The sequence below is a fragment of the Magnolia sinica genome, chromosome 14 (genome assembly GCF_029962835.1).
Source record: "Magnolia sinica isolate HGM2019 chromosome 14, MsV1, whole genome shotgun sequence".
Classification (NCBI taxonomy): domain Eukaryota; kingdom Viridiplantae; phylum Streptophyta; class Magnoliopsida; order Magnoliales; family Magnoliaceae; genus Magnolia; species Magnolia sinica.
Window position 1 is genome coordinate 22,565,061 of NC_080586.1, and position 27,447 is coordinate 22,592,507.

General features: G+C 40.0%; 1 protein-coding gene across 1 annotated transcript in view; it reads right to left on the minus strand.

The window, feature by feature from the left end:
• The window catches only part of LOC131225588 (probable serine/threonine-protein kinase At1g54610), a 28,617-nt gene extending 4,749 nt beyond the window's left edge, over positions 1 to 23,868 (minus strand). Inside the window, exons 1-6 of the mRNA XM_058221139.1 lie at positions 23,129 to 23,868; positions 22,745 to 23,029; positions 22,154 to 22,471; positions 17,632 to 17,859; positions 4,188 to 4,288; positions 1,121 to 1,241 (exon numbers count right to left, since the gene is read on the minus strand). Of these exons, the coding sequence (XP_058077122.1) occupies positions 1,121 to 1,241; positions 4,188 to 4,288; positions 17,632 to 17,859; positions 22,154 to 22,471; positions 22,745 to 23,029; positions 23,129 to 23,497 (1,422 nt within the window). The 5' untranslated portion in view covers positions 23,498 to 23,868. The remainder of the gene's footprint in view (positions 1 to 1,120; positions 1,242 to 4,187; positions 4,289 to 17,631; positions 17,860 to 22,153; positions 22,472 to 22,744; positions 23,030 to 23,128) is intronic.
• Positions 23,869 to 27,447: the final 3,579 nt, after the last annotated feature.

Genomic DNA, 27,447 nt, shown 5'->3' on the forward strand with positions numbered 1-27,447 from the left:
CATTTCCGAAGTTCTAGAACCATCCACCACTAGAGTACTGATTCTGTTAACACAGGCTAGTCATATAATGAAAAAATCACGTGTTCTTGTCCCCTTCTTTAAAGCACAACGCTCCAGATCTTTGCTGCCATCTGATCTCTTCTTTTGAGAATAATGCATATAAAGCTATTCTTTCGTCTCTTTCTTCTGCCGCACTGACTGGCTTCTTCTTTAATATCAAACTTGTGAATCTTTTTCAAAATAGAGTCAAATCTACTTCTCTAGCACCTAGGATATCTTTCTTCCAGATTTTATTTTTTTTTCCTTTTAAAATCTTGAGCTTGCAGCTTAATCTGAATCCCAAATACCCATGCACTTCAAAAGAGATCCACCATTCAATAACTAGTTGATCAAAGCCTTCAATTTCCATCCAAGACAATTCAAATCTAAATGATCCTAGGCCCCAATCTTCATTGGCCACCTCCAAAACAATAGGGCGATGATCGGAGATAGGTCTCGACAAGCCCCATTGATAAACAAGAGAATTTCTCAAGCCAATCCACTGAAACTAGGAATCTATCAAGGGGCAAAAGAATTGCTTCAGCCAACAAATACACAATTAAGAAAGAAAATACAGTTGAACACCTAGGATCTTCCAATCTGGGAACTTTTGGGTGGATGGACCATCCAGGGTGACATCCATCATATCAATGGTTTGGATACTTGAACCATGGGCCCAACTTATACGGACTGAAAACATGACTGTATTGTACAAAAGATCTGGCCAGAGCATCGCATGGGCATGCATTTTAGCCTTTTGCGCATAAAATTGCAAGCAACTTCAGTGTCAGACCTGAAATAAGCCTGTTTGAGTTTTTCCCTCCAGAAAGTATTGATCCAACCCGACGTTTTGGGGACATCCAAATGAAGACCAACTCTTTTGACCATCTATCACAAGATAGCATAAAAATTAGCAGACCTAACATTTTCCGTTATTTCAAACATCAGTAAATAGAGCAAACTCAATACTACCAAATGTTTTTGTTAAGCATAGCTGCATGGGACTAGTGTAAGCCTAAATATGACCCCAAAAAAAAAAAAAAAACATAAACGGGAACATGTAACAGCTTATTGGACATACATCAATATTCACTTGAAGCTCAGCATTGGCTTCCGGGGCAGCAACTGCCCTTGCAGCTCGGTCGCGGGTCCGAGGCTTCTTCACACCATCACCATGGGCTCTTCCAACACCAGCTCGCAACCTACACAACCATATACCTTGATTCAGATGCATAATAGCAATAAGCGACAAGAAGATGCACAGCAGATGCATAATAGCAATAAGCATCAAGAAGATGCACAGCAGATCCATTCATTAATACTCCCCAAGAACATGCGTTGTGAATGATGGATTTGTGGTCTATGAACATTGAATACTGAGAATAGGAAGCAAATCAAACAAACGTAAATACAAGTCATGCTAATCAAGAGAGTATGAATAAAATATACTTGTCAAGAACTTCTCAAATAGGTCTTGATCTCAGTAGAAAGGAAATGGAACTTGGGTCTTCAAGATATTAGCCCAACACTGCTTTTTTAATGACCAAATCCAATTCAGAATCCAAAAGCTTATGAAAACCATGTTTGGATGCTCAACTGAATTGAACTGGACTAAGTCAATCCTATGGTGGAAATGACCTCAGTGCAGCTAGTCCCAGTCCGGTCACGACGAGGGACTAGCCCCCAAATAGCAACTCAGAACATTGACAGTCCAGTTGGAAAGCAGAGAACAGCAATTACGAGTTCCCATTATTATTTATTTATTTATTATGAATTAGGTACAGGTTCTCATTATTATGAATTAAATTTGTAACATGTCTGTTTCCCTCATTTCCACCATATTTGAATGAATTTTTGCAGCGCATCCCAACTGAGCATCACAATGCAGTCCAGCTGAGCATACAAACAAACCATATAATATCGCTCCTACGAATAGAAGTAGACTCACTAGTGGATGAGAATAATTAGCATTATAACACCAGTTTAGGTGCGTCACCACCAGGCGGAGATCCCAAGTATTGCCTTTCAATAACATATTATTAGTGACAGGCGTGAATGGAATAATGAGGGTCTTTTTCATTTGCTAATCCGAACATGGTACTTGTGGTGGTACTTGTGTGTGCCATTGTGCCCAAGGTTGCCTGACACTGCACACTCTAGACCCTAACTGTTCATAAATTCCCTTTGTGGGTAGTATAACAGGTTGGCTAACATGTTGAGAGTCATTCCATGCAAGTCGTGTTCAAGAAACATGGATAGGTGGCTCCTTGCTATTTTGGGCAACCAATGACTTGAGCAAAAAACCCTCCATGTGTGGGCGACTGCGTGTGACTCTTTCTTAGGGGCCTGTTTGGATGGTGGGAAAAGAAAAGTAAAGAAAACCGTAATGATGATTTCCCAAGATTTCCCATGAGCATGGCTTTTCATGAATCCCATTTTGGGAGTCTTATTTGGGTAACAAGTGGAAATCCAAATTTTCTTTGTACGTGAGAAATTGACTATAGTGTTTGGGTAATGATTGCATTTTGAAATCTAATTATTCCTTCAAAACATGGTGAAATGTCCTGTCATGGGAGAAGTCATCCATTTTCTTTTTTTCTTTTCCCACCATTGAAATAAGTTAAATTAAGGGCTGCATTATTTTCATTGACAAAGCTATTCAACAAGCTTGTAAGATCAAAGAAATGCCAGACAAATGGAGTAAAAGTACCGTTATACTTATTTATAAGAATAAAGGCGATATATACAAAGCTGCACTAACTATCGTGCAATTAAACTTATGATCCATACTATGAAACTTTGGGAATCAGTGATTGAGCAAACGCAAGGCATGATACAGATGTATCGAAAAATCAGTTTGGTTTCGTGCCAGGGAGGTTTACCACTAAAGCTATTTTCCTACTTAGACAATTGATGGAGAATACAGAGAGGTGAAGGATCTCCACATGGTCTCTATTAACTTCGTGAAAGCTTACGATCGGGTCCCTAGATAGTCAATTTGATGGGTGTTAGGAAAGAAAGGAGTTTCAAGAGCATATATTGACATAATTAAGGATACAATAATAAATGTGAGGACCACTAGTAGAGAGACAAGTTAGTTCCCAACTATTGTAGGCTTGTGCTGGTTGTCAGCATTGAGCCTGTATCTTTTCACATTGGTCATGGACAAGTTAACAAGGCATTTGCAGGAAGAGATCCATGATGTATGTTGTTTGCAAAAGATATAGTTTTAATCGACAAGAAAAGAGAGGTGTAAATGCAAAGCTAGATTTATGGAGGTGCTTTAGAATATAAAGGATTTGAAATTAGTTAGACTAAAACAGATTATATGGAGTGCAATTTTAGTAACAGTAGGAGTGGGAACAGGGAATTCACTAAGCTTGGTGACCAAGAAATTTCCCAAAATGACCACTTTCAATATATTGGGGTAAATTGATGCGATGAAGAGATTGAGAAGGATGTTGCCCATAGAATTCAAGTGTGGTGAAAGAAATGGAAATGTGCCTCTAGAGTTTTATGTGATTGTCATGTGCCACTCAAACTAAAAGGGATATTTATAGGATGGCTATAAGACTTGTGACGATTTCTGGATGGAATGTTGGGCACTTAAGGAACAACATGTGCATAGGATGAGTGTAGCTGAAATAAGGATCTTGAGATGGATGAGTGACAAGACATGGATAGAATTAGAAATGAATTTATTTGAGGGAATTTAAGAGTAGCACCAATATGTAATAGAGATGAGGGAAAGTAGACTTGGATGGTTTGGTCATGTGCAACGGAAACCAAGAACTCGATTGGTTAGGAGTGAGTTGGTACAAGTTGAAGGCTCTAAAAGGGCAAGGGGAAGGCCCAAAAGGATGGAGGTAGTAACAAAACACTAGTACCTATGGTCTAACTGAAATTATGGCCCTTGATAGAATGGAATGGCAGAAAAGGATTCATGTAACTGACCCCAATTAGTTGGGATTAGGCTTAGATGATGATGATGATGACGACGACGATGATGATGATGATTTATTTGCTATCAAAACCAAAATCAGATTCGATGAATTAGATTGTCCAGCACCGAAGTGGAGCATTACAGTGCACAAAAATGAAATTTGCTATTTTTTTAAAAAAAAATATTACAAACAAAAGTACAACACCTTCTAGCTGCTTCATCTCTTAGCTTAGCATCCATTTCCTTGCTTGGAGGATACTTAGGAAGGCTCGAAGGCTCACAGGCATAAGGTTTAGTTGTGAAGAACTGCAAAAAGAAACCGTGATGAAGACAAACTTCCAGTGAACTCTGGATACCTGAGCAGTTGAAAACGATGAGGTACAGAATGAAGAAAATTCAATCATTATATTGCAGCCAACAAAAAATACAATTTGTGCACTAAATTCTTCGATCCACATTGGCTTTGCTTTAAAGCAAATTCTGGGTACAGGAGAAGCTCTAAACTAACTGCACAAACAGGTTAACTCTTCCCAAATTAAGCGTTACCTGAAATAAAAGTGTGAGATGCTGGATGAACAATATTATAATAGCTTTATATTTCCAATCTATTTACAAGAGAACATTGCAGATTCAGGTTATTGAGAATCTACGACGTAGTTGTAGCCAGTGTTCGAAATATCAGTATCCCACAATGTATCGCAACCTTGGGATACAGATACATTTCGGTTATCACATGGGATATATCGTTTGTATCGCGTAATTTATCGCATTTTTTTGGGAAACATGGAGAAACATTGGGAAAATGGCTGAATTTTTCAATGAAACTTCAGGGATTATTTAAAAAGACCTTAATACACACTTTCAAATAAAAAAATCTCAAAAAAGAAGTGCACATAATAGGTTTCATTTGTATAGGGTCCTAAGCTATGCGTTATCTGATTGAACTAATGCAACCATATTCAAATATGATGCATAACATTTATAAATGTTTAATATGTATCCATGCCATCCATCTGTTTTTCCAAATCATTTTGGGACATTATCTCAAAAATGAAGCAGAGCCAATTATCAGGTGGACCACACCATTAGAAACAGTGGTGATTGACTGTCCTACCATTAAAAACTTCTTTAGGCGCACCTTAATGTTTCTGTAGTGTTTATTTACCATCCAATTTGTTAATTAGGTCACATGAGCCTAGATGAAGGGAAAAAACAAATTTCAGCTTGATCCAAAATTTTTGTACCCCATTAACAGTCAATCACCACTTATTCTTATGGTCCACCAAATAATTGAATGCGCTTCATTTTTGGAATAATGCCCTAAAATGATATGGAAAAATGGATCGACAGCGTGGATACATAATACATATATCAAGGTGGGCCCCACGGTAACCGCACAGTAAGGGCCACACCACACTGCCTTGGGTGAGGGAGGGTCTCACGGACATGGATTTCCTGCTAAAGCCATTCACATTAAGTTCCTTAGGATGCTAGGTGGGGCCCACTGTTATGTTTGTGAGAAATCCACTTTGTCCATCCTTTTTCTTGATAATTTTAGGATATGATGTCAAAAATCAGGTGGATCCAAAACTTAAGGTAGCCATACGAGAGGAAATAGTGGGGATTAAGTGACCACCATTGAAACATTTGTACGGCCACAAAAATTTTGAATCAAGCTAAGCTTTTTGTGTTTTCACTTCATCCCAATAAGAATGACCTTATAAGCAGTTTGGATGGTATATAAATATTAAGGTGGAGCCCAGGAAGGTTTCAACGGTAGGCAAATCTTTCTCTCGTGTTCCCTCTTATATGGATGCCTTGAGTTTTGGATCCACTTTATTTTTTATCTCACGTCCTAAAATGATCTAGAAAAACGGATGGACGAAGTGGATTTCTCATAAACATCATGGCCAGCTAGCATCCCAGCGCTTGAACTTCCTGCGACTTTGGCAGGAAATACGCGTCTGGGTCTCATGCGACACAAAACCAACGAAGTGAGGCCCACCTTGATGCATGCATGGTATATCCACACCGTCCATCTGTTTTGCCACATAATTTTAGGGGTTTGTCCCAAAAATAAGGCAGATGCAAATTTCAAGTGGTCGTGGCCACTCCACACGAAACAATGGTTATTGACCATTAAAAACCTTTCTGGGCCACAAAATTTTTGGATCAAGCTAATATTGTTTTTTCCTTTCATCCAAGTCTTTATGAACTTATCAACAATAGGATGGTCAATAACTGTTACGGTGGACCCTAGGAAGTTTTTAATGGTGGGAGATCAATAACCACTATTTCTTGTAGTGTGGGCCCCTTGAAACTTGTATATGCTTCATTTTTTGGGACCATGTTATAAAATAAGCAGTCCAAACAGATGGACGGCATGAATATATAGTATATATATCGAGGTGGGCCCCAAAGAATTTACTTACGTACACAATCCGCATCCCTAAACCCACATCGTTGGGCCAACCAGCGAATTGGGTGGGACCCTGACCATGAGACTACCTCATTGTTATATGGTGTATCCACACCAACTCATTTTGATAGATCATTTTAGGGAATGGGTCGAAAAATGAGGCAAATCCAAATATGAGATAGACCACACCACATGAAACAATGGTCATTGAATGGCCGCCATTTTTAAAAAAAATAAAATTGGGGACTACGGAAGTTTTGGATCAAGCTAATATTTATGTTTTCCCTTTCATCCAGGTCTATCAGACCTTATAAATAGATTGGATGGCAAATCCACATCACGGTGGGCCCTAGTAAAGCGTCAATGGTGGACATCATTGCCACCATGGCTTCCTGTGGTGTGGTCCACTTGAGCCTTATATCTCCCTACTTTTTAGGATCATGACCTAAAATGACCTATCAAAATGGATGGACGGTGTAGATAAAACACATAAATCATGGTGGACCCTATAGAGCCCCTGTTAGGATAGTTTGTCCTGAGCTAACTCGATCCACGCCCATAAAAAGGGCTCAGAAGCTTATTTCAAAAGCCAGAGAGGGTTCCGGAAGGCCGGAACCCTAAAACCCCAAAATCCCTCCTAAATCTCGGGATTTCTCGGGATTTTTTCCGAGCGCAATACAGAAATCACTTGCATTTCGATTGGGTTAGCTCCAGACAAACTCGGAGATTCTATTTGCACTCACCTACAAACGGCACAACGCTTCGATTCGAATGGCCCACCAAATGAAGCTTCCAATCAGGGCAATCTCTTCTACAGGTACCAAATTCACCCTGTTGAAAGTTTGTATCTTTTTTTCCGATTTTTTTGGTTATTTACGCTATCCTAAGTCTCCCAACATCCCGGCCGTGACCAGGTAGGTGTTGTACAGTGAAATATCGTGAAAAAATCCCAATAAAAGTGATAATTGCATCGATATCGCACGATAGTTAGTGATATCGAACAATATTTAGTGATATTATGCGATATATCGATCAATACCAAGTATTCCATGATTTTTTTTAATTTTATTTCTTAGTATCTTCCAAAGGGTTTCGTATCACTAGAGCATGATAGCGATAATATCAGCCGATAGTATCGATATTCCGAACACTGGTCGTAGCTTCTTTTACCTTTTAAGGAAGTCTAGGGCTGAGAACTACATTTGGTGTCTAAACAACAACTAACTGATTGGTGCCAGTTTTTACCAGTAAAAGTACCACCCAATGGCCTCAGTAAGTACTTCTCAGTGTAGAGCAGAAGATTTTAAAAAAAAAAAAAAAAGCACCATCACACCAAAGAATTTGACCCAATCAAGCATGCCATCCTCTCCGCAGATATAACTACATTGAAAAGGCCAACTTAAGTACTCCTGACGGACTCTCCGATAGAAATCACTCTTTCATCAATCAGTTGACAAGGGCTTCATAAAGTCCCTAGAGTTACTCTGCAATTTCACTGAGGACCTTACAGCTCCAGTTTAATTTGACTAAACTTATCTTTAATTTGGTTAACTTAAATTTATGTATTAGGATGAATTGTAGACTTGGTACAAAACTAAACTCGGTTATACTTCATTCTATGTTTGTATTTGAATTACCATGCTGCAATACTACATTTAAGCCATCGTTCGAAAAAATAATAATAATAAATACTACATTTTAAGCCAAGTACCCATCTCATACACATATGGCACTTAGAAATGCCTGTCCTCTCCTGCAGTGTTTTAAATATCCTGATGTCAGCTAATATATCAGTTTTCCACTTCTCATATGAAATATTGTTGGATTCCATATTTTCAATATATCGACGACAATAGCATTGCTATTTTCAATATCTGCAATATCTCCCAACATATCTGTGATATTTCCTGATAAGATTGTCAATATTTCCAATGTTTGCACCATAAAAGACAGCTAGCACATGACAAGTGACAAGGAATCTATTGCACAGAGCCTTCAGTCCACAAGACTTTTGCAATGGACAGGGACAACACTTCTAATGTTGCCTTATGGATATGGCCCATATGGCTGTAGGATGACTGGATGAGCAATTCCATCAACTATGACACCCATTCACAGTCATCCAACTACAGCCATGGTTATGAGTCAGCTTATGGATGCATGCCACGGTATGGCTATGGATGGATGTATTTAGGCTACAGATATGGCTATGGAGGCGTACAATGACAATCTCAGCCAAACTAGTGTCATTGGGAGCAACTGCAACAATTACGTTGACTGCTCGGCATTCACCAATGGGCAGCAGTGCACATTGCTGGGGATGAGTACCATCAATATGTTCAAGAGCGAATGGCATGGTATCAAGCCTCGTGAGACGGGCAAAGTATTGTGGTGATGTGGAGCGGCAATATTATGATCGCCATGGTAGGGGAAGGATGACAACTTAGAGTCACCTTGTAACTCCATGTAGATCTGAGACCGTAGTTCCTTTTTTCTTTTTTCCTTTTTCTTTTTCTTTTTTCTTTGTATTGCTTGCATTTGAATGATATGAACTCATTTTAGATATAACTGCATCATATATGGCCGATGTTGTATCTCTACTACATATAACGCCAATGGGTTTGGACACTCACAATTAGTCTTCACAACATTGATTAAGAAAGGGTAAATTCGTCATCAAGATATCTGCTTGGCAGGGAACGATTAAGATTTCACCTTATAGGGGATTGCATAGATTGCACCTTCTTCCTTTCACTTCTTTAATGCATGCATCAACCTCTCCGCATATAGCCGCACCCATGCAAAGCTGACTAATTAGGGAGATTGCGACAAAGGCTCTGCGGAGCCCGCCTTGATGACTATGTGGCATTCACTCCGTACATCTATTATGCAGGTTCATGTTAGGACATCAGCCCAAAAATTAGACAAATCAGGGAGTAGAGTGAGCCGCAGCAAGGGAAACAGTGAGATGGGTCATCCACCATTCCCTTCTTTATGTGTGTGTGGCTGGCACACACCTGTGTAACGCCCACATTTCCTTTCACGTCTCTCTCCCCCTTTTTTCTCTCAGCTACAAATCTCTATCTCCTCTCTCTATTCCCTCCTTGCTCACGTGCATCGCTCGTGCCATACCCCTAGCAGTTTTAACCCCGAAACAATGGGAAAATATTATAGTTTCTTTTGTAATGTTTTCACATTCTGTGTAAGCATGTGTCCATCATTTCCCCAAAGTTTCACTCATACTGCGCAACTTTGCGCAATATCTGCAATATTTCCCGATCATTTGGGATATTTCCCGTTCTCGACGGTGCGAGATTATCTGCAATATCAATAATTAAATTACTACTCTCAAGTTGTGCAATACATTTATAACTCTCAAGAAACCTATTTTATGGGAGCCTTCACTCCTGTCAATATTCATGCATCACATTTGAGATGCATTCAACGTGGAACGTGAATCGTATTCACAATGATGCCATTCGAATATCCATTTTATCGAGATGGACATGTTGAGGTATTATTACCCCTATTATGGACTCCTCTTTTTTTTTTTTGAAAGATTATGGACTCATGTCTGACGGCGCACCTAGTGCAACATGGCTATATTCATCATATTGCACAGTCAAGATCTAGGGTGACTTGTCCGACACTCACCATTGCTTGTTCTTACAAATATTGGTATGACCACAGCCTACCACCGAAATTCATTCCAACCGTGTGGATAATTTTCTCTTCAAAAACTTGATTATAGTTTTGCCATGAAGCAATTAAAACATAGTGATAAATGGTTCGATGGAAATTGAAACATATACCCAGATAATAACAATAATCAACCTAGTTATGTGCTTCGTCTGATTAAGTACAGGGACGCACAACATGGTATTTAAACTGAAATTTGAAATAGCCTAGACCAAGGTAAGTTCTTTATAGTGTCAAGCATGGTGGAGGCCGTATGAGTACATGAGAGCAAAAATTGTCCAGGATGGACCAACCAGTTGCAACTAATGACTGAGGCAATGTTTAATTATATTATTATGAGGCTAAAATATGGTGTAAAGAATTATTAATTCTGGCTACATTGCTTAGACACTTCAAAATAACTGTCAACTCTTGTTTTATGCATATCAGGCCATGGCACTTCCAGAATACCATGTCTAGCTGTACCTCGTAGATGAGGGGTGACTCTCCTCCCCTTTATACCATTTCTCGAGTTCACTAAAGTTAGCATTCTTCCTTTCTTCAACTCTTCTGAAAGAGACAGTTTCCTTCTTTTTTGCTTAAGGGTGATGAAGATTTTATTAAACTCTATATATACAGAGGATGGCAAGGCATCATCCAAGATATAACCCACAATCCCCTAAAAGAAACCTCATGATAAACACCAAAAACCTTTGACACACAAGCCCAATTAATAACATTGGAAAGGCACAACTTGTCCCGGAAAATCCAATTGTTTCGTTCATACCAGACCGCCCAAAGCACAAGGAGCAAGGAAAGGTGCCATAAAGTCATCCTTCTCTTGCAACCCTTCCTACCATCAGGCCAAGCCCTCATAAGCTCTCCTATAGAAAGTGGCATCACCCACTCCACTTTAAGAAGATTTAAGGACCACCAATTTTCTTGCACAAAGGAACAACAAATAAACAGATGCTTCCCCAAGTCTTCATCCCTTGGATACATGATGCAACCATTCATGATGAACAACCTTCTCTTTCTTAGATTGAAGATAGGAAACACCTTGTTTTTTTCCAACCAAGAAACGAAAGAACAGGGGGAGAGCCATCATGCATCCATATAATATGAACAGGTCCAGCATGGCTCAGGAGGCATACCCAACAACAATGGAATAGGAGTTGACCCAGAAGTGGCCAACTTATCAGCATTCCAAGTCCAATTATCAGGGTCAGTGACAAACAACCCTTATTGTTGAATCGGCCCCATTTGGCATGAGAAGTTTTCAATCTCTTCTTCATAGAGACTCATGCAGAATCTTAGAGAACCACACTACATTCCTACACAAGAATGGCATGTATTGTGACATGAGACCTTCTCCCTTGACCACTAACCTGAATAATATCAGGAAAACCACAGAAAGAGGGTTTGCCCCCACACCATCTATCCATTTAGAACCGAATCTTGGAGCCCTCCCTAAGTTTAAAGGAGATCTCCCCCCTGAAGGAACTTGATACTTTTAACACCACTTACCACAACCTGGATGCCTTGTAATGAACCAAAGAACGAGGGAACCACCCGTCTTCCTCCTCACCATATACTAAGCATGACCCGCTTCAACAACCTTCCTCTACGCCAAACCTCCATAACTGTTTTCCCCAAAGCGCCATATTCATGGACTTGAGATTCCATATTTGATGAAGGCCCACAGCCCATGGCCTAGCATGTGCTGATTTTGAGCTGTTTGTTGCAAATTTTGGGGCCAAAATGTCAAAGGTCACAATTAGGGGTGTACACAAACCAAGTTAGCTTGGTTAGCTCGCTTGACTCGACTCGAAAAAGCTCGATTCAACTCGGTTCGAAGCTGAGTTCAAGCCGAGTCGAGCTGATTTTTTTAGCTCAGAAAAATTTTGAACCGAGTTCGGGCATGCCCAAGCTCGACTCGACTCGGATCAAACCTCAACTCAAATCGAACTCGGATCGAATTAGTTCGGTGACTCAGTTACTTTGATATTGATGTTGCACACCAAGTGTTTGATGAAATGACTCAACGAAGTGTCAGCTAGTGGCAAGGAAGGTATGTATATGAAACAAATACCGTTTTTTCTTGATTTTGATGTTGCCTACAAGGTGTTTGATGAAATACTTGTAAACAATTGCTGTTGTTTTACATACAATGAGAGATTGAAAGTGCATAGCATGTGTTTGTGAAAATGCCACAGAGGCTCGATTTTGGCTCGAACTCAGCTTGAACTGGGCCGAATTGTTGACCGAGCCGAGCCGAGCTGGCTAGTCAGGCTCGAGGACCGAGCCGAGCCGACGTCGAGCTGGGGTCAGCTAGTGGCCGACCCGAGTCGAGCTGAGGTGAGCTCAACTCTGTTCAACTTGGTGTACACCCCTAATCACAATTGCCATTTGTGGAAGATAGGAGAGTTGATGCGGAAGATATGATTAAGGATTTTGGGAGTATTTAATAAATTTATTTTTGCTACTTTAGGCCAAATCTTTGTTGATGGGGGTTTTATAATTATAAATAAATTATAGATTAATTGATTTTTTATTTCAAATCAATCTAATAGTTGGGTGATTTTCATTAAAGATTCATAGGGATTGTCTCCCTTTTTTTCTTTTTTTTTTCTTTTCTTTTTTTTTTTTTTTTTTTGGTGGGGGGGGGCGCTCATTGACTCAATAACTAGGTCGCACCATCCTCTTTCCTTGGACTTGCACACCTCATCCCAACAAACCAAGTGGAACTTTTTTTTACATTCCGAGCCTGGCCAACGAAAATCCCTTTGGATTCGTCTCAATCTACAAATGTCACTAGTCGAGCATTAGAAATTCAACATATAATGAAGTAGCATGCTAGACAGAGTTGACTTAATCAAGGTGACTCTACCCCTAAAGAATAGATACCAACTTTTCCATCCTAATAGTTTTTGTTCCATCCTTCCAATGCCAAATTCCATACTTATTTAGCTAACTTTCCAATGTGGAGAGGGGGGCTCAAATAGGACAACGAATAATTTCCTAGCTTAAAACCAAAAGGATGAACAAATGTAACAACCTCCACCTCACTCAAATGGATCCCAAATAGTTCACTTTTTATGATGTTAATCTTTCCAACACCTCAAAGCACCTAAATATTTTTGCAGATTGTGAATTTGGCCCATAACTAACTCACACAACAAAAGAGTGCCATTAGCGAATTGCAAGTGATAGAACTAGAGGCTGGCACACTCAATCTCAAAGCCACTAATGAGACCATTACTGCTTGCAAAACCCAACATCTTACTTAGAACCTAAGCCACAATCACAAAAAGAAATGGAGAGATAGAATTCCCTTGCCTCAATCCTATAGAGCTTTTAAAAAGCCTTTAGGCTAGCTGTTAACTCGAGTCCAAGAGAGGGATGAACTTATGCTTTCCCATATCCACCTACACCACTTAGATCCAAACCCCAACTGACTTAGCATGTACCGAAGGAAATTCTAGCGTACAGTCGTAAGCATTTTCCAACTCTATTATACAAATGATCAATGTCTTTCATGCTTTATATCTAGAGTTGATGCATTCATGAGTTGTGAGGACCCCACCAACATAGAATTTGCCTCCCAAACACAAAGGCATCATGGGTTTCTGATATAATATCCCCCAAGTTCACGAAACCTTACGAGGTCTTGTCGCAAAGACTTCGGTGAGATCCCCAATGAGACAAATGGGCTGGAAGTCTTTCAAACATTACGCACCTTCTCTCTTATGAATTAATGCGATAGACAACACCCCAATTAGCTTCGAGAGCCCACCTCTTTCAAAGAATTCCAACATGAAAGCAATGAAGTTCGGCTCGGCATTTTGTTTCTTAATAGCTACAACCCTCCCACCCTTGCACCTCAAACACTTTCCCCTGCCCTTTGCCATCTTTTTGCATCCCTAGAATCACGCAACTTTTGTTTAAATTTGAAAGGACGACAGCCTCATAAAGCAACTTAGAAATATGGTCTGAAAGCCATCACTTGGAACTGCTCCCTGCTGGAGCCCTCGAATCACAAATCTCTGCATATAAGGAACTACCCAACCTAAATGATAGGGACCTATTGGTTATAAACCAAATGAATGTTGCAATGGAAGATCAATAACTTAATGCTTCTTCACAAACTCTGAATATCATTTACTTGTGACACCAATCAAGCTGAACTAAGATTTCACCTATCATGGTATCCTCGGCCAATACCAACAGACAAAACACAATTGACAAGCCAGAAATTCTTGCTCTTACACACTAACAAAATCTCTTTAGATACTCCTCGTGTCGTAGGAGTAGTCCAACCATAGTTGTTTCAATTCAATCCACACCTCTTGAAACAAAGCATTGTCCATCTTTTCAAATTTAGTCTGTTGGAGCACCAAGATATCAATCTTCCTTCTTCTTGCCATCTCTTTAACAATATATTTCCTATTGACAACCTCCAAGTCTCTCATTTTACAGAAAAACGCGTTCATGATTTCATTGGTTAATTTTTGTTGTCCTCCCGCTTCGAATCACACTTCGAACAAACACCTACTCCCACTTCCTTAGCTGTTTATACTGGCTAACATTTTAAAACAGACGCTTCCCTGCTCTGCACCCAAACTTGTTAGCACTTTGTAATGCAGGGGTATTTTCACACCAGGCTCGAGTGGGGTTGCCTGTGTAATGCAAGGGCACACTCAGGACGGGCGGCCTGTGTGAGGCAGGTGGCTCGTGTGAGGCGGTACCCATGTGATTTGGGGCCCACAAGGGGGGTTCGGCCAAGGTCCTAACCCATGAAATGTGGGGCCTGAGCTATGAGATATAGGGATTAATTCGCCATGCTCTATCAGTTCAAGCTTTTAGAGCAAGTGGTTAATTGTCATGCATCACTTTGCTTCACACTTTGTACAAGTGCAACTATGCTATGGACTTCTCCTTGAAGTTCTCTCGTCATAACCTACCAAGTTTAGAGCTTCCATGTTGCCACATTTCCTGCAGCTTGACCATCTACCCAACAATCTCTCTTGCTCCAAGTTCTCACACAGTACTCTCACCCAGGAATTTTTCCAATTAAATGCCAAGTCAAGATTTTTACTGGTTTCATTCAATTATTCTGCTTCCAGTCCTACTACTTCAGCTATATTATGTTTCACCACAATCAATTTGTCTTTTTTTTTTTTTTCTTTTGCTCGCGGGAATGCTAAGGCCTCCTTTCAGCTGAGACTTATCTAAGTCAAGTCATCTTTTCAATTAATAACAAAAGATTTGTTCTTGCAAAGAAAGTACAATGCTGAATCTAAGGAAGAGAGAATGAATGGCCAACACAAGGACCCTCTTGTCACTTTGTATCTATCATGAGTTGGCAATCTCATTAACCCCTCTACTAATACAATCAAAAGAGAAAAGATATGGCAGATTTCAAAAAACAACAGAAGGAAACAACCAGGGATCCCCATAACAAGGGAAGGACACTTTATCACCCTCAAGCTGTTTCCTTCTACCACCAGCAGGCCAGTGAAAGCAAGCATAAAGAGGCAGGCCCACCAAGATCCTGATGAAGGGCTCTCAACTCTCATTTCCACTTCATTAGATCCTTTAAAACAGCCAATGAATCCAACTCAACAATATCCCACCAACTGCAGATAGACCTAGATTCCCGACACTCTTGTCAAATTTCAGGTCCAATACCCAGAATGCCTGGGAATGATGAATTTTGAGACAGACTTCCTTACAGCTGCTTCTCTAGGTTCTCAACTTCTCATACAAGAAAAAGTTCCGATAATCTATATAGAAGACTGCCATTATGATGATGAATATAGGATTGAAAGAGAGCTGCAGTTGTGCATCTTAAATGTGTGCTAGACTCCTATGATAGTTCACCACCATTTTGAAATGGTGATGACCCTTGCTCCTCACATGGTACTCATGGACAGCAGCTAGGCCATCAAATTTGTAGGGCACATTGTGGATGGAGCATGTGTAAAAGAACCTTGATCAAGAAATCCTAACCATCCAATTAGTGGCTATCAGGTGAACAGTTAAAAGCACAGTGTGGTCAAAATTCAAAGGGCAAAATCAGAAGGTTACTATGATCTACTGTCTGATTTTGGTTCCGCTCCATCAGCAATTGGATTAGAGATTTGGAGGATGTAGATTTCCATACAACTATGCCAAGTGTACAGTTGAAGAGTCACTACCATTTTTAAATGATGTTAAACTATCATAGGAGAATAGCCCCCCTGTGTAAAACAGTAAACTTTATATTAAGTTGGATCTTGGAAGAACCTTACAATGCATGTTTCATAGTGGCTGTAGTGACGTACTAAGAAAACAATCTAAAGTGATGTATAGTGTTGAATAGACGCATGCAACCAATACTCTGGAACAGTTCTATTGCTTATGCATATTCCAAAAAAAAGAGTTTATTCAGCTCTCAATTCCGCTTCATAAGCCTCCAAACCAGCACAATAATCCAACTCAGCAATACCCAGTACCCACCAACTCCAGATGGACTTAGATTAGCCAACACTTCCATCAAATTTGGGGAAAGGCACGCAGAACTGAAAGTGCCTGGGCATAAACTTAGAGGAAGACTTCCTCACAGTTCTTGTCTAGGTTCTAATACAAGTTAAAAGATCCAACAATCTAGGCAGAATACTGGCATTATATGTTGAATATTGCAGTGCAGGACATTCGTGGGTGTACATCATAAATGTACATAAAACTGTAAACTGTATGGTGAGCTGTATCTTAGAAGAATCTTACAGCAGTTGTTTCGTGTTGGCTGCAGTGTCGTGCTAAGAGAACAATCTAGAGTTAGGAGACGTATATTGTCATACAGACACAAGCACCCATAACTCTTGAACAATTCTACTGCTTAGTGCATCTTCCAACAAAAGGGTTTGCTCAGAAAATGAAAGAGAACATGTCCAAAATATACAATTTGCATGCTGCACAAGCTACAATCCTGATGTCAAGTGAGATGGCATGCAGGCAACTCATCAAACAAAAGATATATATATATATATATATATATATATATATTAAGGAGCTCCCATATCTAGCACGAGATATAAAAAGATACATTTCCTAATAGGTGCAACTGCTAACATGTACCTATGGCAAGCAAAAAATCCAAAATGCATACAAATAATAAAGGCTCAAATATAATGCCTTAATCTTAGAAACACAATTGCATGTATTTGTCATTTGAGACAACAGAACACATGATTGGCATGGACAAGCAACTACCTGATGCACATCCCACTCAGGTTTATGAGTTACTTATGAGTCAAAATGAAATACCTGTGAAAAATGGAATCTTAGAGGGCAACAAAAACATAGTAATGGTTTTTTATATGTACCACGTCAAAATCCAAGAACTCTCTAGAAATAATGGTATAAGTGGCAGTGAGCACTTTGAATATAACTACAAATATCACTGAATGCCTTTTTATTGATTAGATACTGATGCCATGAAACATAGGAGAGAAATGATGAAATAAGGAAGAAAGCAAATAAATGCATATTAGAATACACAAAAACTTACTTCACTTATCAATGCATCAGAGGCGGTTTGACGATCCGCTGGATCAATTGCAAGAAGTGTTTCAATTAATGGCAATGACGATGGAGGGAAATCTTTATATGTCTCCCTTATACACCGTTTATATGGCTGTTGGGGCTTAAATATGGTTGCATGTGGCAACTTTGACCTCTTCCAGTATTCTTCTGAAGGCGAGCCACATAGCTTGAATATCTTGTGAAGTTGCTCTACCTAATAAACAAGAGAAATGGTTAAAAATTACTCTGCAGTAGCAGAAAAAGCATCATCAGTGTCCAAAATTGTTAGTTTAGCACTTCATCGATAATTTTTTAGCTATCATGCAGTAAAAAACTCAGAAAGAACATATAGTAAAAAACAATTATTGTTAAATTCATTTCTTCCAAGCCAACAAGAAGAACACAATGAACAATCAAGTATTGTATTTTTCACTTCAGAAACACAACAATCAAATCATTCAAACTAAAGACATCAACCATGTCATTTTTTCTTTTGAAGGATATTTTTATTTTTTATTTTTTTAGAAGAAGATGAATTCACTCATCATCATCCAAGACTTACTATCCCAAGTAATTGGGCCAAGAAGATGACAAATTGGTTAAACAGGACAAAAGGGTTGGTTAAACCGGGGGGGTGGGGTGGAGAGAAAACAAAGAACGAGTCCTCCATCAAAGCATCCAGACCCAAGAACAGTGCTTCCCAATCCCTATTCAGCAAAACAAATGAGATCTCCCTTGAACTCAAGGACTACAAGAGCCCACCCTAAAACCAAAGATACAATAGAGATCCTACGGGAAGTAGAAAAAGAAAACTAATCCTCAAATATCCTAGCAATTATCTCCCTCCAGATACACACAGGATCACATAGGGAAATGTCAACAAAATCAAGTTTGTTCTGAGAAAAGGACCAGCTATCCAGTTCGCAATCACATCAAATACGGATCTCTCTGCCACACATCTGATTTTAAAAAGCTCAAAAAAATGGTTTCAAACAGCAGTAGTAGACTGACAGTAAAAGAAAAGGTGGTCCACTGATTCCTTATCAACCACGTCCAAATTGACCAAGAGACATTATATTCATCATTGATTGGACAGTGAACTGATTGGTTCAAGAGACTATATTACGAGAATGATCTTCAACAAAGGTTCATTATTTATGTTCGCAAATTCACATAAGCATTGCCGTAAAGAACTCTTTTCTGCAACAGTTGCATCCAGATCAACCAGACACTCAATCAGTGATTCTGCAATATATGCATTCGATGAGCATAAGCAGTTCAAATAAAACATGAAACGCAAACTTGCTGGAATAGCCATAAATCATCATCGTCATAGCCTTGTCTCATCTATTTGGAACAGTCACACATAAGGGAGTTAAAGCAGGCCTAGTTAGAAGCATAAAGCGAAGTTGAGGGATTATACTATGGCATATTATGATCAAGTTACAATAACATATATAACTGTGATTATGTGAACCTTCCGTCCATTCAAAACCCAAATAGTGTGAATCGGATTTGAACTAACATATTTATGTAACCAAAATTTCAGTTCTGAACTTTTCAAGAAACATATTCTACAAATCAAGCTTAAAAGAGAGAGAGCGAGAGAGAGAGAGAGACAGAGAGAGAGAGATGATGCAGTACTTCAGGCATATGGTAAAATGTTCTGTTAAAACGCCATCACGAACTGGCATTCTACAGTTGGTTTCTCTTTCATTAAGCAAAGTTCATCATCTAAGCCTTATCCCAATTAATTGGGGTTTGCTACATGAATCCCATTCCGCCATTCCACTCAATGAAGGGCCAGACCTTGAGTTAGACCATAGGTTATTGAATATTGAGTCTTTTCTTACTACCTCCATCCATGTCCTTTTGGGCCTTCCCCTTGCCCTTTTAGAGCCTCATTAAGCAAAGTTAATGTGCTTTTTTATTCAACCAAAAAGGAGAGTAAGGTAACTAAGTTTGAGTGTGGAAAGAGAAAATAGAAGAATCCTTGACAATGTAGTGGGATCAATAGAATGTAATTGGCAAGCCCATTATGAATATTGTTATTAGTTGGACACTTTTAAAGAAGAAACTGCATGGTGGATCCATATCGCACCTGATGAGGTATTGGTAGGTGGTTTTCGGCTTATTGCAAGCAACTCTAAAAAGTGGAGGATGAAATGGGAAAAATAAACCACCACCATGAGTTTGGGAACTAAATATTGATGGAACACGTCAGCAGCCTCAGGTATCTGGAAACATCTGGAATTACTAAATTTTTAAATTTCTCTGAACTCCACCTAGTAACAATGTGCCAACCAGTCCCAAGTTTGGGTCAGGCGGGTAGCTGATTGTCAAACTTCTGCCAAGGTATTCAAATTCCTGTTTCCATCTCACAATTGGCAAAACAAGATTAGTAAAGACAGCCGAAAATAGTTGGGAAGGTTATGATGATCATGATGATGATTTACTTCTTCTTTTCCCATCCCATGTATAACATATATTCTTCAGAAGCAGAAGCAGAAGCAGAAGCAGGGGCAATGTCCATGTGTCTTCACCTTTTAAAACATCCATCGTGGATCAACCTATTGATGAAGGCAGCTCGAGGGATGCCACAAACAAGGTGCCTTCCTCTTATCTAGAACCTTGGAAGCAATCTAATTTGGCAAGATACATAACCTTTCAAAATTAAATGGTTCTCTCGTATGTATAGGGAGATGCTAATGATCTAGTAGATTCTCTTGTTAAAGACATATTGAAAGTGTCATCTCGACATAATGCAGGATGCCAAGTATTGAAGTGTCCTACAGTACAGTGTCCAATGCATTGAACACTAAAAATCTTCTTATGGGGACACTTTTGTTAATAAACAGAATAAAATAAAATAAAACAATGAAAATTTAAAAAAAGGATGTTCCAAAAATGGTATTCACCTAGTTTGAATAATATCTAATTACTTGTAATCTAAACTAAGAAACATTGACTAAATGCCTAAATCCTTCTACTACGAAGGGAGGGGATAGATGACTGTGGAATCTTAACAAGCTAGGGATTTTCTCAGTTAAATCCTTCCATCCAACTCTTAAAAGCTCATCAGCACCACAAGCCAAAGATCCCAGTAGCCACATCTGGAAACATCTGGGCCCTCCTCAGGTAGCTGCTTTCACATGGTTGGTGGGTAAGAAAAAAGTTCTGACTATGGACAATTTGAGGAAGAGGAGTGTGGTTCTCACTAATGGGAGCATGCTGTGTTTAAAGGACAAGGAAATGGTGGACTATTTGTTTATCCATTGCAGTTTTGCCTGAAAGATTTGGGCAAAGTTCTTCACACCTCTTGGTACAAATTGGGTGATGCCAGTGTAGGGGATCTCTTCAATATGTGGCACTTTGCTAGACCGGGTATGAAGAAAAAGATGATTTGGTGCCTCTCCCTAATTGTTGTACTCGGGAGTATCTGGCTGGAGCATAACAGCAGGTTGTTCAATGACAAATCCATGTCACTGGAGCAGGTCTTCCACAAATCCAGGTGGGTGGTAGTCGAATGGGCAAGAGCCACCTAAGGGTACAAGGGTATTCCTGGAGAAATGTTCCCAAGATAGTTGGGGGATTAACTCTTCTTTGAACTAGTTGGATCATTTCCCGTCATCTTTTTTCTACCTGTGCCTTTTCTTTTTTAATAAAATTTTGAGTAACCCTTCAAAAAATAATGGCTAATGAAACATCGAAGATAATGGATAATCATCTCAAGAGTTTTTTGTATGAACATCATTCCCTCTCCTGAAAATTAGAAAACTCCGACAAAGGAACAAAAACAACAACAAATCTTGTGCTTTTCTATTGTATACAAAGCTGGTTGCTTTTTTGTTATACAGGTCATTATACCTATGGTGAAAAATAAACTACAATCTAGAGAGTGCGAGGTAGTCCTTAATGAGTAGTTACTTCACCAATTATGTTTGGACACCTCACTTTAAGTGTCCAACATGCGGCACTTCCTGATGACATCACTAGGATACTTTGTCTGTAAAGATTTTAAAGTGTGGTGTCTGGGAATGTCCCACATGTCCCCAAGTTTCGGCAGAACCATTAAAAAAAAAAAAAGCAGAAGCATACAAGTAAAACTGCATGGTGATGATGAGGTTCACTTCCTGCCTGCTCCTCATTGTCTATTACAAAAGTTTGTAAATTTTTGCTCTTCTTCTTAACAAATCCATTTAAAAAAAAAACAAAAAAAAAAAAGGAGAATAAAAAGTGTAGTGCTGAAACATATTACTAAATGTGAATATGTCCCCCCTTCTATAGTGTTAAAAAATAATTATATCTTGAGCCCAGAAACAATGTGAAGATCACTAGTCACTACAGCTCCAACTCTCCAGTCATAGTAACATCTCCAGTATAATGATAAGGTCTGTAACTGAACAAATTCAGAGCAATGAAAGTAATACAAAATTAAACATCCAAGATGATGAAATGAAGAAACCTGAATTGAAGAACAAATTATATAAATCATGCATAGGCGCTACCTCTGTACGCCCAGGCATGATAGGCTTCCCTGCTAACAACTCTGCCAGAATGCAACCTGCACTCCAAAGGTCTACACCTACACCATAATCAGTAGCCCCCAGAAGCAACTCCGGAGGTCGATACCATAGAGTCACCACCCGACTGGTCATAGGCTGCTTGTGGTCCGGATCAAAGAATGAAGCCAACCCAAAATCAGCAATCTTAAGCATCCCATTATTGTCAATAAGAAGATTTGATCCCTTGATGTCTCGATGCAGCACGTGCTGGTTGTGACAGTGCTCTAGCCCTGACAGTAGTTGATGCATATAACATTTCACCTGCAATCCAAAAGGGAAATCAACCAACGCAAGCACATGCATTTTACTTCAGGCCCATCTGGATTTCCACCAAAATCTTGATTTGGTTGGAACCAACACTTCTCTAAATCAAATTCCCCCCCCCCCCCCCCCCCCCCCAAAAAAAAGGAAATTTTCATGCACACATCTCTAAATTTGAAACCAAAGAAGTCACATCTCGGACTCAAAACACAAACACATGGGCTCCACCGAAATGGGCAATGAAGAAACACTGAATAACAGATGGGAGCTGACCTGAGACTCTGTGAACTTGATTGCCGGGCTCGCAGCGAGTCCAGCTAAATCATGCTCCATGTATTCGAACACAAGGTACAAACTACACGACATCCTCGACGTCACCAAACCCTCCAATTTCACAACATTTGGATGATCCAATCTCCGCAAGATGAGAATCTCTCTAGCCATAAATTTCACGCTCTCTGGCTCCAAATTATCAAACCGGACCTTCTTCAGCGCAACAATTTTACCGGTCAGAGTATCCCTAGCCTTGTAAACATTGCTGTATGTCCCTTGCCCAATCTAAATTTAAAAAATTAAAACAAAATTAAAACCACTTCAAGATCAAAACCCAAATCGAGAATTATTCAACAAAAGATAAGGAAGAAATAGAGAACTCACTTTATCGATCTTCTCGAAAGAGTCAGCCCGACGAGGGGTCCACCCCTTGATTGCCTCCCCCGCGACGGCCGATAGCCAGTTAGGCCATCCAGCAGCAACCTGCTCACCATGCACGTTCTTCGGCGGATTACTCAACCTCGGGTTCGGCCTGGACCGCCTCCTCCCACTCCGCGATGGCTGATGATGCTCTCGACCCTCCTCCTGCTTCTCCACCTTCGGATCCCCATTCGGAACCTCGAGATCCTCGGTATTCTTCCCTATCGTCACAGTCACCTGAGACTTCCTACCAGACGACACAAAATTCCTCTCTTTCTCCCTCAATTCCGAACCAGTTCCCGACGGAGCCTCTCTCCCAAACACGCAGCCCATCTCTCATGCATCCAAACCTCATCTCTCAACGCATCGTAATCTTAAAACGAAGAAGAAAAAACGAAACCCTAGAAATCCTCTTCCGATACACGCCAGCCCGATCTTCGAGAAAAACCCTAGAAAATTCACTGCACTGAATTCGGCAATCCTCTATATTGAAAACCCTAGTAGTTTGTGCTTGAGAAGCAACGATATGCAGTCAGCCGAAGAAGGCAATGGAAATGAATTTTCTTTTCTAGTTTTGGCGATCTGCCATTGAAGCTGCAGAGGGAAAATGGGTTTTTTTTATTATTATTATTTAAAGGATTTGTTGAGAGATGTTCTCAGAAAATGGGATCAACGAGCGATGCAAGTATTTAAATAGTGGGGGCAGGAATTCCGAGCGTTCTTGTAAGTCAAACCGACTCAGCATACAGATTTTGGCTCTTGTCCGACGTTGCTGTGCTCGACCCTTACTCAAATGTACTAGCTCGAGTGAACTTACCAGGTACTTGCTGTCACACGTGCCGGAACTTCGCATGTGTGAACATTTGAATCCGCTTATCTTCCAGCAAGATGAAAATAGTATCTGCAGGTATCTGATGGGCCACGGGACGGTCCAAATGGTTGGGATGGTTTATATATCTTATATTTGTAGCAATCCCGATGAGATGAGCTACCTGAGTTTTTAATCAAGAGTACCTCTGCAGTGAGCCTTATAACATGAAAGGCCTGGATCTCGTACATGTGTACTGATTTGGCACATGAGTTCGGCGGAATGGAGAAGGGCTGTTAAGGGCCTGTTTGGCCGGGCAGTTTGGATGGGATTGGAAGATAGACCTCGAGATTGGCCAGGCATGCTAAACAAACACGGGATCCTAGTCATGGGATATAGCAATCCCATGTATCTTAAGACAATCCACTGACCTCTCCATCATTACCATTAAATCTCATCCAATCCACCCTGATTCCTCCAAAATTTCCTGGGAGGTGTTTGGTTCGAGGGATTGAAAGGGATTGAAAGGTTTAATCCCACTATTGGCTGGGCGTGCCAAACAGACTCATATAGCAATCTGGGGATACAGTAATCCCGTGTATCTTGAACTAATTCACTGACGCAGCTATTATTATTTTGGAATCCATGCAATCTACTGTAAATACCATCCAATCTGCCCGGCCAAACAGGCCCAAAAGGGAGTGACCCGGGATTCCTACAATTGCCTGGTGCCGGGCCGCTGGCTATTCATGCAGCCCTGACTCGGTGGGGCCCACCCTGAGGTATGTGTTATAATTACTATTTTTGTCTCTTTCCTTGGCTGATTTTGAGACATGAGCCCATTTACAAAGATCAAGTGGGCCACGCTAGGAAACTGTGGGATTCAACACCTGCTGAAAACCTTTCAGGGTCATAGAAATTTTGAATCAGGCTAATATCTGTGTTTTCGCTGCTCATGTTGAATGGCGTGGAACATTAATAGCAGACCCTTATCAAAGTCTGCACCGTGGTGTCTTTATTCCCACGGTTACTGCATTGAGCCTGTGTCGTACGTCGTATTAGATGGACCAGGTGGTATAGAATTGCATTTGGTCCCATGCAATTTTCATCTCACACTTGGAGAACTAAGAGGATTGGATTAATCCATGTATTATATCATTCAGTCCCAATAGTACATACAATGAGATCTCTAATGGATTTTGAAATCTACGATATATATGGGCCCCACATTGATGTATGTGTTTTATTCACTTAGGGCATGTTCAGATTCATGTATAGTATTGTGTTGCATCATGTAACTGTACGGTCACAGTATGTCAGTCACTGTAGCATGGTACACATTGAAATGATGGTCAACAACCATGGTGTTTGGTTATGATTTATTAAGTCCATGTATACGTTGTGGATATCAGTGCCCACGTTTGGGAACAAACTCTTGGTTCTGCTATCGTACATGTGTGATTATAGTGTACGACAAATTGTTACAATACATGGATAAATGACTACCCTTGACACTAGCCAATGGCTGGTCGTCGGTCCTCTGTGGGCCCCACCATCAACTGTAGTAGTTTCATCTATGTCGTCCATTTATCTTTAGAGATCATTGTACGGCACTATACGGAAATAAAGCAATTTCCCAACCCTCCGTCAGCTAGATCACATTACAGGAATCAGTTTTGACTCACTGTGGACCATTAAAAACACTTTCCGGGCCAAGGTGTGGATGAAGTTATTTTTTTATTTTTCCCGTCACCAGGACCGGCATGACCTAATGATCACACTCGGATATGAAATAAACAGTTCTGTGGGTCTTACGAGGATTTGAACGAGAGATATCCAATCACAATTGTTTTCGTATTGTCTAGTCCACAAGATATTTATATCCCTTCCAATTTTTGGCAACAAGCAATAAGATGATCTGCAAAACATGGATGAACGGAATGGATGAAATGAATACTCCATGGATTGGCCCGCAGAGCATCGAACTCGTTGACACCAGGCCAGTGACAAGGTCATCAACTCAATCCGATTTCATGGCAGCATTGAAAATGTGATAATATGGAACCAGTGGGACCCACCATCACAGAATACACCATAGATTCCTACGAAATGAACGATACTGATTGTAATTAAAATAAAATGTTGCTAACACTGTTAACTTCAATTCAGGCATTCAAAACAGATCAAACATAAGTTCTATACATATTTCAAAGCCCAGATAGAGAACACATGAAGTACGGACTATCATCTCCATGCTCTACTATTATCTTAGATCAGCTGTCGTGACCTATTACTCCTCCCCTATGATATGTTTGCAACAATCCAAACAACTACCACATATATAAACAAGACTCTTATCACCACTTTCCATATAGCAGAACCATCAGCAAACAAATTGTAGTCCCTGTTCAGGTCGGCATTCCCGCATCCGAAACCTGCAGCCCTATAATATCTTCCTCAATTATCGCTAATTCATGATCACGTCGAGCTTGCGGCTTGAATCTCCTGAAAATTTGTTGATCACAATCATTCTGCCAATTGGACTACAGTAATCATTACAAACTGAAATATAAATCAAAAGACAGGATTATTGGTATGAGTTATATTAGACTTCATTGAATAACAACCTCCCAGGCCGTTACTTGCCTTGGCTAGGAAACAGCCTATAATGTACTTGAAAATTTTCCCAAGCCCTTCTAGCCTCATCGTATGATTTGTACAACTGGTATCTGCATCCTGGGTATCGATCAACCTGCGCATGTGCATCTTCTCATCTGTCATACAACCCTGGAACTCTTCCCACAAAGACGACATAAAACTTTTTCATACCTTCCTGACAAAATAAAAAAGCTCTATCAGACCTCTCTAATGTGGATTTTGTATAGCTATTTAAACAGGACAGTAAAGACAAATTTGTTGAATGAATCACTGAATTAGTTATTAGTTCTGTGAAGAGTAAATGGATTTCCTCCTTGACATGATTAGCTGAATAGTCTGACCTCCTCAGATTCATGAATCTGAAATTTTTTGTTGTGTCAAAGATTAATACAATCACTGTTACGGATACAAGCTTCATACAAATCCACAGAAAAATATATTTATTTGAATTCATATATCAGAAAACAGAACGGGGAAGCATCACATTTCACCCTGTTCACCGTGAAACAAACTAACATATCATCACCAAATTCTGAGCACTTGTAGACCAATGAAATAACCATGACAATCAGACTCTCCTAACTAGAGGTGGGCATCGGTCCGGATCGGAGCGGATTGGGTTCAACCCGATCAAATCCGAAATGGCCATGGTTTGACCCGAACTCGATCAAATCCGGAATCAAATCCGGGTCACTTGACCCAAACAGATCCGATACATAGTTTGTCTGACCCGAACAGGGTCCAACTCGGTCAAAGAAACCGAGTTTGATCGAGTTGGGTACGATTCGGATTCGTATGAATTTAATTTAATTTTTCA